We start from the raw sequence: 12,312 nt of genomic DNA on the forward strand, positions 1-12,312 counted from the left end.
CAATGTAGTAAGGAGTCGACTGTTGAAAGCATTTTCAGAACCGGCGAGGTGCAATTTGATGATGCGTGCAAAACATGCAAACGTGCCGCGCAGACATAAATAAATATTTGTACGTCCCTATTGGCACCAATGATGATAAATGCGTCAATTCTATGGGATAGGATGGGAGTGAGCTGCTGATGGAAAGCGCATTTTGCAAAAGCAAATGCTATTAGTTGTTAGAATTAAAATATCTGTTTTACGTTTGGGCACAACTGTTTCTATTTAGTAAAACTTAGTAATGTTTATATTGAGCATGCATGAGCATGATTGACCGCCCACGGTTGCTACTCTGTTATTTCCAGATCAGCTGTAATTACACAGAGAACCAATAGACGATGCGCCCGAACACAGGTCAAGAAAGGAATGGGCAGGAATATGTTGACGTGACACTCACTTTGATGGAAGCCGAGAACATCTCTGTACTTCCACGAGAAATAACTGGGATGATGGGTAAGAGGGTAAGGTTTGCAGCAGGGTTCGTTTTGGTAAACGATAAGCTGAATTGATGTCCTAGCGATCATATAACGCGAACGAGCTTGTGATTGAACCCACGGTCTTCTGCTCAGTAAGCAAAAACGTTTGCCACTAGGCAAACGAGCTCCTTTTAATAATCGAGTTGCTGTTATTACCATGTAGTCATGTTAACAAATAAAACGATTGACAAATCTTGAATGTGGATGGGTTACAGATTCACGATGTTCTGCTCAGTAAGCAAAAACGGTCGCTCTAAGGCCACCGAGCACTTCATATCACATCGTACCGCTATTCGAGTTGTTGTAACCATTCAAACCCGGCACCGACGACGACGACAAATCAAAACAAAACACTATCGAGCAGCCGCACCTCAAAACTTGAGCACCAATTTCAATTTCCAAAAGATTTCGAGCTGTTTCGCTCTCTTTCACACATACACAAGCATAAGCTTTTATCACTGCACTGTTGTGTGTTTCGACACTCCGGGAATCTTCTCGTGCCTTTAGTGTGCGATTGATCTTCAGCAAGCACACTTACACACCGCTAGAGACTTATCTGAGGTTTATGAATTGCACAATTATTAGTGCAGAACTTTGGGTGAATTAACCACTTCATTCGAGCAGTTAAAATGACGTTTACTACCTCTCGAACTTTGAAATGCAACATTATTTTGAAATTTTTCTTCTAGAACCACGAGAAAAGTAGTCATCATTTGTGCGTTTCATAAAAAAAATAGATATTGGCTGGTCCAGTTTTGTGAAATCGCTGACGAAACTGCTTGACAAAGTGGTAAATACTTATAATTTACCCCAAGTTCTGCACTAATTCTTGCGCAATTAATAAACGTCAGAGAAGTCTAGTTACAAAAAACACATCCGTGTAAAGAAACGGAACCAGTAAACGTCACTCTCGCGAAAGCAAACCCGTCGTCGTCGAACGGTAAAAAAAGGGAACTCGGTGAGCAATTTTTTAATGCGTATAAAAATTTCAATGTTCTACAAAGTTGAAAGTGCTCTAAAAATGCACACTTTTGCTCAATGGATCAGATCGATCTCAATATAATTTCGTTCAGCAACTTACTGTTACATATACAATTCATAGGGGGATCCAAGCGGATGCCTAATGAATTTTCTAATATGTTTTGTTACGTTTTGCTGTTTTCATGACAATTTTTCCAAGTATTAGAGTGGGTTGTAGCTTGGAAAAAGTTGTTTGGTATAGTATTCTCATTCTAAGTTCGAGTTTTGGTGATATTTGAGCAACATTTGGATTGTTGATAAGCAAATGAATAGGATCGTTCCGTTTCCCATACAAAATTTAAAATTCTCCCGCATGTACGTTTATAACCAAATTCGTTCAAATTTTGCCCAGCTGTTGGGGATCGGAATAAGCATTGAAAGAGCAGTGGAAAGCCCACTCAAATGTAAACACTTGGAAAAAACGGTTATGAAAACAGCAAACCGTAACAAATCATTGATGAATTCGTTATTTGAATAATCTCTGATTCAGCTGACATAGTAGAAGGTCTTCTCTTAATCAATCTGAATTATTGTACACATATTCAAGGGGCTTTGAATTTCTCCGAAGTTCAGTGATCGTTTCTGAATTTGCATTAACTTGAAAACAAAAATATGGGACCACTTTGAAGAAGTACCTTGAACCGTGGGGAAATATCGAGAGCTTCGGATAAGAGTTATGAATATCAGAAAAACTGCGGGAGCTTAAGAAAAGTTCCGTGAATTTTAGGGAAGTCCAGAGAACTCTAATTTATTGAGAAATTAAAAGAACTTCTGGGAAGTTAAGATATCTTTAGGGTAGTCCCGACTATAGGGAAAGTTTAAAGATCTTCAAGAGAATATTCAGACAACTTCGTGCATTTCAGGAAAATGTTGAAAACTTCATCGAAGATCTAGAGTAGTTTTTAGGAAACCATCAGAGTAGTTCTGACGAGAACTTCAGAGTAGTTCTGAGAAGAACTTCAGAGTATTTCTGTGGAGAGTTTCACAGTAAATCTGAGGAGAACTTCAGAGTAGTTCTGAGGAGACCTTCAGAGTAGGTCTGAGGAGAACTTCACAGTAGTTCTGAAGAGGATTTCAGGGAAGTTCTGAGAACTCCGGAGAAGTTTCATTGATCTCAGGAAAATTTCAGGAAATTTATGAAACACCCCGGGAGCACCCGAAACATGTATGACCAGCGTGGTCCTGAGTACTTAATATGGTATCCAATGTTCCTATTTCTGAATCCTCATGTAGTTCGATGTGTCGCATGAGGATGTAGGTTCAAGTTTTACTTCTCCGGGGGTATCCGGAACATGTCCGGATCTGGCCAACGTGGTCCTGAGTACTTAATATAACCACCAATGATCTTATTTTTGAATTCTGATGTAGTTTGATGCGTCGCATGAGGATGTTGGTCAAGAACAATCTGACAACTTCCCCGGGGGTACCCTGATCATGTGCGGATGAAGGTTCTAACTACTTACTACGACCTTGGATGATTATTTGGTTTATGTCGTGAAGGTTCTGGTTTACTCAAAATTACAAAAATACAATTGAAAATAGTGAGCACTTCTTAGGCTGTCGCTCAACCGCACCGCGTTTATCCAGAATGTTGAAAAAATACGCGTTTTACTAGTAGTACAATGTCGCTTTTGCCGCAACGCGTTCCTTGTGGGTTGTCAAACGAATTTCAGTCAGGGGCGGGATGTGCAGTCAAATCGGTCAACTGAAAATCCATCAATGAGATGTAAATGTGTAAGGCTCATTGAGTTTGTCTTCTCTTTCGTTCTCCCGTTGTTTAAGCGGTTGAAGGAGTGTGACGTCGAACTCCGTCATCCATTTAATCAGCCGGAGAACGAAAGAGACGATAAATTTACTGAGCCTCACCTGTTTACGCTCATTGATTTTCCATATGTGAATTTGGTTCCAAATATCCACAAGCTATCGTTGCTTATGGCTTTGTTGTCGTTTGGAACCAGTTATGCGAGGTTGGCGACGACTGTTCGTATTTGACAGTCACCTCCCCCCCCCCCCCAGATTTCAGTGTATTGGAAAATTTGCGCTTGCCGCTATGTCGCTATCATTGTGTTCAGCCCTTAATACTAACTTGAATTACTGTCTTCAGTAAAGTTGTTCCTTATAATTTAAGCTACATGTGCTGTAATTCTGAGCTTAATCGAGTTTGCTGAAGCAGTTATATGCACGAAAGAGTGAAAGAATGCCATTTCTCCAAATATTTCAACCAAAATCCCCATATGAACTTTAGACCAAAACCGTCAGCTCGTGTTACATCCGAATGAGCTGAAATTTTCAGAGAGTGATTTTCTCACCTAATGGCACAAATCTGGGGGTTGACCAAGGGGTAAGACAGCTTCTAATCATGAGCAATTTCAGAGTTGCTTTTGAGGCACCTCGAGTAAATCACATTGATCAGTGAGCAAGATCACTGTCATTTGCCTTCTCACTTTTAGCATCACAGCAACATTTGGAGGTGCGAAGCCGAAAAGCTGCTGTCAAACAAAACAAAAACAAAAGGAAACATCCGGCGTGATGTGATAGAAAACTCGATCCGCCTGTCCAAATACTTCAGATTCGGCAAATTATATGTACCCCGTACGTCATCTGCTACTAGTCGAAGCGACAACATGCCACTGGATGAAACTACGAGCCGAGCTTTGGATTACTACGACGCAGTTCTGCTACCAGCGGGCATCCTCCCACTTCTGGTGCTACTGCTGTGCCTTCTGGGTTATCGTGATATGGTCCGGTTTCTGCGATACACCACCGAGATTCTTCTGTGGACGTTGACGGACGATTTCGTTGAAGTTGAACATAATTACTAGAGTGGGTCATCGTTATATGAAAAAACCGCAAACTTTACCTCACCAATCGAGAACAACCCTTTTTCGGTTCCATTTGGGGTCTTAAACAGCTGTGCAATTTTTTTTTATCTTTGCATGAACCATACAATAAGGTATGTACAAATATAGTCCAGGAAGTGCCTAATGTATCTAAAAAAAGTTACAACTATTTAAATATTTATGGTTCGATTTAAACACCGAAAATCCCTTTTTCTGCCAACACTGCCGGTGTACCAATGGGAGTGAGATTCCAAACTGAAATATTTTCGGAGTTTCTTATCTTTCCGATTTGGTATGTTCAGATGAATTATTCAAAAAAATTGCTTTATCTCATATGTGTAGTTAAAGAAGGGGGGGGGGGGGTAATAATATACCCCGCCCCCTCACTCATATCAATAGAAGTGAAGTTTCAAACTGAAATAACTTCGGAGTTTCTTATCTTATCGATTTGGCATGTTCAGATGAATTATTCAAAAACATTTGCTTAATCTCATAAGCGTAGTTAGAGAGCGGGGGTGGGGGCTTACTATATGCAGTTTTTACGAACGAAAATTGTTGTAGTACACAGTATTTATATCCACTTGTCCGTTCATTTGTTAGTGAGGAGATGTTGTTTGAATTATTAGTCCAACTGCTATATTATTTCTATATAAAGCTTTTGTTTTAAATATTAAACTGCCATTCGGGTCACCCGCATATAGCAAACACAGAGGTAGTCGTACGTCAAAAACCAAAAACAGGAGAAAACGTAAACTGTCTTCACCAGTTTCGTCTCAGACACAGGCACATTCGGATTTCGCTTGTTGGGCTAACTTTAAGCGGGCTACGTTTCAGTTGGATTCCCAAGTCAAACGTCATTTCTAACAGTGATTCCTATTCGAAATTTCGACCGGCTTCATGCAAAAACCGGCAAACCAGTGGAGTAATGATACAGATTATTTCAAGGCGATACAATGAGTTGCTTCCTTGATGGTTGCCAACGATATGGCTGAATGAGGGGTGAAGCTAATTTCTGACTTATTAAGAGATCCACCCGAGACCTAGTTCAAAAGCAATATTTGCTTCAGGGGATAGAGCAGCATCGTAACGAGTACCCTGAGAAATCGTAGAATATATTAAAATGAAATAGGACAATCCTTAACTGTTGGAGCGGGATATGTCTTTATCTGGGAGAGAGTCATTATTTCCTACTCACTATCTGTCCAGTAACAGATATCCGTCTTGCTGTTAATAGTTTTGAATTCGTACCACCTACGATATTGTGCAACTTGTTCGATGCTAATGCTAATGCTAATGATAATATGAGAATTCGTTTTCACAGAATTGATTGAATGGTTGTATTGGTTCATCTTCAATCGAATGATATGAAAATAAACAGCACTCGCTTTACAACTGCTTTTATGGGATTGAGCAAATGTTTTTGAATAACCCATCCGAACAACTCGAGAGATGTTCGGAAACTCCGAAGTTATTTTAGTCTTAATCTTTACTTTCATTGATATACGTGAGGACCGGAAAGCATACAGTAAGCCCCCACCCATATCTAACTACGCCTATTAAAAGGAGCACATGTTTTTGAATACATCTGAACATACCAACTTGACAAGATCAGAAAAACCGAAGTTATTCCAGTTTTAAGCTTTACTTGCATTTATATGAGTGAGGAGGGCGAGATGAGATTTAAAAAGTAGAAGGGTCTGTGCCTAGGGGCACGAACGGAAGCTTGACGTAGGACCGCTAGTCGACGGAACAAATGTGAGCATTTAGTTCTTTTAATTGATCAATCATCAATTATCTTAACTCTTAACTCTTTCCGTTTTTTATTTGTAAGCGTATCAAATTTGTAGTATTTATTTCAAAGAGAAAGTTGATGAAGAGTATCCAAGGGACTGTTAACTTGAGTATTTTCGATCCATCTACCCGACTTTAAAAGGTGTATTTTGAATTTTTTGTAGTTTACGAATTTTTAAGTTTTGGTATTAAAGAGTATTCAATTCACCCCTCACAGGTTTTCCTTCCGAATTATATGAATGGGGCGGGGCGGAAAGTATCGTTTGTGCAGAATATGTAAAAAAGGAGGGACTTCGAGAGATTGAACTCGTGAGAGCTAATTTTCTCACAAATTTGATTTTATTGGCTTTTTGGGGACTGAATATACACCCAAAGCGAATTATTCCTATTTCTCTCAAATTCTATATGGATTTGTAACACTTCCTACCACTTCTTCTTCTTCTTCGCATTTCAAGCTTATTGCATATAGCATATTAGCTTATTGCGTGCTTTCAACTTAGTGTTCTAGATGCACTTCCACAGTTATTAATTGAGAGCTTTCGATGCCTGTACCATTTTTACATTGGTATAATTGTGTTGCAAGTCCAATCATACTTCTATGCCCAGGGAAGTCGAGAAATTTTCCAACCCGAAAAATTCCTAGACCGGACCGGGAATTGAACCCAGCCACCTCCAGCATGGTCTTGCTTTGTAGCTGCGCCTTTACCGACTGAGCTAAGGGAGGCCCCACACTTCCTACCAGCGTGTTCAATAGAGACCAGGGGCCACATTGCGCATCTCGAAACGAAAAACTTTTTCATACAAGCGTTCGTACAAAAAGTCTTTCGTTTCGAGATGCGCAATGTGGCCCCAGGCTGAGCCTTGATAGCTAGCTGCTTGCAGGAACTGATGACCTTGACAAAAGTCCAAATAATACGCTTAACAAATTTATGGTGGTCCTGAAAAGGACTGTTTTGTAGTGCTGGTTGAGTAATGCTGAGCTGAGCACGACGAGCTACTGATTCCGATCCTAGCCTAGCGGTGGGACTTCTTCCTCCTTCTCTATGGTTGCTCATATGAGCTCTGCAGCTCGCTGCTTGCAGGCAACCTTTCGTTGTTGTTGTTGTTGAAAGCACTCCTGCTGCTGCTGCTGCTGCTACTACTGCTGCTGCTGGACTGGACACCACCACTTACGGTGATTGAATGAGCACCGTTCAGTGGGACCGCATCGAATTCGATTTTTAAGTCTGTGTTAGGGAATGCGCTGTTTTCAGACATTCGGTGATAATTTTGATCACCATTGCAACAGTTGGACATTTGGTATTTTTCAATAGTGACCTATTGAAAATTAACTAAGTGTTCATTTTAGCAGATTGGTAGATACATTTCGAAACCTGACCTCTTTTCGTAATGCTGTGCACTAACAAAACTAAATTTGAAATTGCGTGGAATCTATAGATCCTGTGAAGATCTATCTAGCCCTGATGTATGTCCGTAATTTAAAAGAGTAATTCTGAGCTGGGTGTTCAACACGGATGAGGCTGTCGAGCTGTATGTCGTTTGGAGCGAGGGTGACACGCTCGACATAGATGCCCGACTCGCAGCGACTCACGAAGAGCTACTGATTCCGATCCATAGCATAGCGGTGCAGCTTCTTCATCCTTTGATTGGTTGCTTATGTGGGCTCTGCAGCTCGCTGCTTGCAGGCAGCCTTTCGTTGTGACTGGAGAACAATTGTCAACGCCACACGCCGAAAGCACTGCTAAACTGCTGCTACTAATTTCGACGACCGAACACCACTACACAGTGGTGTGGTCGTTGGGAGCGTGTGGTTCTGAATATGGCGATAAGTGTGCAAAATATTACGCAATTCCATCCTCCCTATTCGCACGCGCCCGAGGATCGGAGGCGAATGCCACTTCGACTTGTTTCGTCTACTTACTACTCTCTGACGACTGTGCTGGGGAAGCAGCATATGCATGTAGGTAATTGGTGGATTTGTTAGTGAATTCGACGCTTTTGGACAATGCTGGACATTTACCAGGTTTTCAATAGTTTCTTGTTGAAAATCAACATTCGGAAGCATTGTTATCGATGCGTAGCCATATTTCTGATCGATTGGTAATAACATTATTGAAATTGGACAAGGGGCAGCTGAGCTATAAACGTTAAAAATCTTTCTTAATTTGTTACATGTTCCATTTTTGGTTTGCACAAAGTGTACCCCCATATAGAAATCAAAGACGTAGTCCTACTTCAACATTGTTTGTGAATAATTCATCTGAACATACAAAATCGATAAGATAAGAAACTCCAAAGTTATTTCAGTTTGGAGTTTGACTTTCATTGGTACACCGGCAGTGTTGGCAGAAAAAGGGATTTTCGACATTTAATTCGAAACATTGATCTTTGAACAGCTATAACTTTTTTTGGGGGCATTCTAGCACCACACATCTTTCAGAAAAGTTGTTAGGCACCTGGGCTATATTTTAACGTATTTAGATGCGTGGTTTGTGCAAAATTGTGGTCCCTAGCAATAAATATGCAAAAAAGTAGGTTTTCCAAAATACTACTTCCCATACAAATTTCAAACGCAATGCGGAAAGCCGGGTTACAACCAATCGTCCCCAAATTTTGCACAGTTATTTTAGACCCCACATGGAACCAAAAAACATTGTTCTTAAAAATTGTTCATGATGACCCATCCTATTAATTACGTACGTGCGGTCGTTGACGCGCGTATACTTATGACCAAGCGATGTAAAGCCAGAGATGATATTTCTTTCAGAAGAAAAGGAGTTTTTTTTTTACGTAATTTTATTATGTATTTTTCTATTATTTTTTATATTCGGAGGATGTTTTATTCTTCGGTTTCTTGTCGGCAAACTCCATAGCGATGATCCTGTACTTGGTCTAATCGGATTTACTGTTGAGAATCTTCAGATCACCATGCCTCTTTCCTTCCACGCTTTTTGAAAAAAAAAATCGATAAACGTCGGTTGAATTTTGAGGTACATTGAGTTACTTGCTGCAAAAAAAGCAGCTCAGAGTAAAGTTGTCTAACCCGTTGAAAAAAATGATAAAAAATCTCCCATATAAATGTGGGCCAGTCTTCTATGTTTAAATGTGGGCCAATCTTCTATGTATGATTTGATACCTAAACATGTACATCTACATGATATCGGAATTTTGCGCACAATGCGAAAAGATTTAGGAATTTATCGGATTGGAAAATTTATGGACTTCCTTGGACAATAACAAACGGTACCGGATTAATAAGCTCTTAATAATACACCATGGAAGTGCTCAAAGTTCTCCAAGTTGAGGGCACGCGTTAAGTTCCAGTTGGGAAGTAAAAGCCTAAAACGAAACGTAAGGAATACACACACACACATTTCACTACAACGCCAGATTTTACGTTATGCAAATACTAGTCAACACCAATATAATGAATGAATCTGATAAGAAAACATTTCATTCATATCCGACGAACGAACGAAAAAAAAAGCGTGGCAATCTTCCACAGCGCCACCTATCTTTCCACTAAACACATTTGATTGAGTACCATATGCAAACAATAATGCGTTCGTTATCAACGTTCAAACACCAGCTTGTAGTTCCGTATGTGCACAGATGAACATACATACGGTTGCATAAAAAGCAAAACGTGTGAAGCATAATTCTTATCGGACAAACGGACCCATGTTTTTAACAAGTTCCATTTCTTCTTCCTCTTTTTCTTCCAGCTAAGGACGTTATATTAACGTCCTACTCATGTATAGTTGGCCGCAGAGATGGCCAAACTAGATTCGTCATGTATAGGTTTTGTAATTAATTTATTTATTTTTATTAGTAAGTATACACGCTTTCATTTGCTCCCAATTTTCGGATTTTGTAACGATTGTGTCTTTCTTCTCTTCCAGACTTAATTTTAAGTAGTAATGCACAGCGTAGGATTTCCAATAGTAATAGGTGTAAGTATGAACACTCCTTTTTCTTATCCACAATGAACATCCCATCCATCCATTTCGGCTTGCCACATCAAATCATCAAATAGTGTTTCGGCTGTTCTAAATTCTAATTGAAATGCACATCCCACACTCATCGCACCACTTTGTGTCTGTGACTGAATGAATGTATCTAATCAATTTGTGTACGACTCACATATCTTAAACACTGTCTCGAATTCATTGTCGCCATCATATAATGCTGCTGCTGCAGCAGTTCCGTCCATTCTGGAATCAGTTCCCTCGTTTCGACATAAGCATAACACCCCACACGTTTCATCAACCACGACCACCATGAGCAGCGTTCAACGCGGAGATCAGCAGCCAGTGGAAGAAGATGATTTATTCTCCGGGGAAGTGCGGTCGCCCGATGATCAGCGTAATGGGGAGGACGACCAAAGAGGGGATTTTTTTCAACGCCCAGGAATGATTAACAACCATATCAACTACAATAAGTACAATTCGATTTTTGTGAACTCGAATGAACGGAGACTACAGCGACATGATCAATGGACTCAGCAGAAGATGACGACGGCGGGTTACTGGGAAGATAGGAGCGTGTTTGCCGGTGACCGTCAGCGAGGAGGTAGTTTTGTTGTTCGATGATCCTGGGATCCGGAAGTGGTGGTTTATTGGGATTACAAAGAGCTGATGGACGCTCCGGGTGTACATACATATTAACTTGTTAACGAATTTTATGTAGTCATAGATAAGTTTTGAATCATTGTATTTTCTGATGTCATATTTTCGATTGTCGTTATTGGAGAATGGGTCAATTTGGGAAGTGGAAGATTATACTTAAAAATCATGACCATGAACAAAAAATTAACAACGGCGCCGGTGGTGTAGTGGTAAGCGTGACCTCACCCCAGTCGGCGCCGCCGGGATGTTCTGAGGCATAACATCTCTGATCATGCCTTCCTTCGGATGGGAAGTAAAGCCGTTGGTCCCCGGTTCATGAGTTGATGGATCGATAGGTAGGGTCCAGGTGTGGGAGCTGCCTTCCTGGCACGTCGGTAGCATTGGTGCTCAGCACGGAAAACAAGATCGACGGAAAAAACACACCAACAGAAAAAAAAAAAATAACTACGAAGAAATCGAACTAAGAACAGTTATGAAGATGTCAGGCCTAAACATGTTCTAAACATCGTTAAATTTTAAAGCATCTAGGATTTAGAAAAATATTCAAGATGCGGAATTTTTAAATAATCCATGATTTAAAACAAAAAAACAAAAATTAAGATTCACAGTGTTGCAAATTTCTCAATTCTCTAGAACTTTTAGGATTCTGACAATTTGAAGAATTTCCAGGAGAGTTTAAAAGCAACTCTTTGAATAATTCCAAGAGAACTTTGAAGAACATTTGCAAGACAGCTCAGCTCTTGGAATGGAATTTTGACTAGAATTTCAAGGTAACTATGGAGATAAATCAATGGGAGTTCTGAAAAGTATTCAAAGGGTGCTCTGTAGATGATGCCAAAATAATTTTGAGTTATTTCCGAGAAGAATTAGTATTAGTATTAGATACTGACACGAGTATTTGTACAACACACTGAAGAAATCTGCACATTTTAGACAAACTACGCGTATCTGCCAAGGATAAGCAAATAGGGTAGTGGAATTAAATGAAAATTACTTCTCTCTTTCTTTATATAGAAAAGTAGTCGTTTTGATGCCACGCCAAATAAATGGTTGATGTTTTAGACTTCAGTTAGTATTTCATATACACTTATGTACGATATAAACCTGTAAAGCAAAAAATTCAATAGAAAGTTTATGATCAAACCTATGGTATGGCCAGGATCTCCTACATATAAAAACTGGAAAACCGGGAACCCTCAGGGAATTTAATTGTTCCTGAAAATACCTGTTTTTTTGTTGTTGGGGGGAGTTGAACCACTGCGTCCATTATTTGAACTTTTGGTTTACTGTTCGTATCATGCAAGCTGACCACCATTTAATGAGTGAGCTAATTGCCAGGACACGTCCTTTCCCAGTCAGGTATGATATGGTTTATGAAACCAACTACCATTCCAGGATTAGCAGACCAAATTCCACTAGGTTGTAAGATAACACTACGAAGAAATTTAGATCTACGCCTGTGTAATGCACCGCAACTGCAGAGCAGATGTTCCGAGGTTTCACGTGCTATGCAACAGA

General features: G+C 40.0%; 1 protein-coding gene across 3 annotated transcripts in view; it reads left to right on the forward strand.

Annotated features, from left to right (window-relative positions):
• LanB1 (laminin subunit beta-1) overlaps positions 1-12,312 on the forward strand; it is a 123,189-nt gene that overhangs the window by 14,754 nt on the left and 96,123 nt on the right. For all 3 annotated transcript variants that reach the window (XM_065230931.1, XM_065230929.1, XM_065230928.1), the window contains exons 3-4: positions 9,892-9,997; positions 10,069-10,119. In XM_065230931.1, the coding sequence (XP_065087003.1) occupies positions 9,940-9,997; positions 10,069-10,119 (109 nt within the window). In that variant the 5' untranslated portion in view covers positions 9,892-9,939. The remainder of the gene's footprint in view (positions 1-9,891; positions 9,998-10,068; positions 10,120-12,312) is intronic.

This window comes from Ochlerotatus camptorhynchus, unplaced genomic scaffold, assembly GCF_037179485.1.
Source record: "Ochlerotatus camptorhynchus isolate MF236.1 unplaced genomic scaffold, CSIRO-AGI_Acam_v1.1 ptg000335l, whole genome shotgun sequence".
Taxonomy (NCBI): Eukaryota; Metazoa; Arthropoda; class Insecta; order Diptera; family Culicidae; genus Ochlerotatus; species Ochlerotatus camptorhynchus.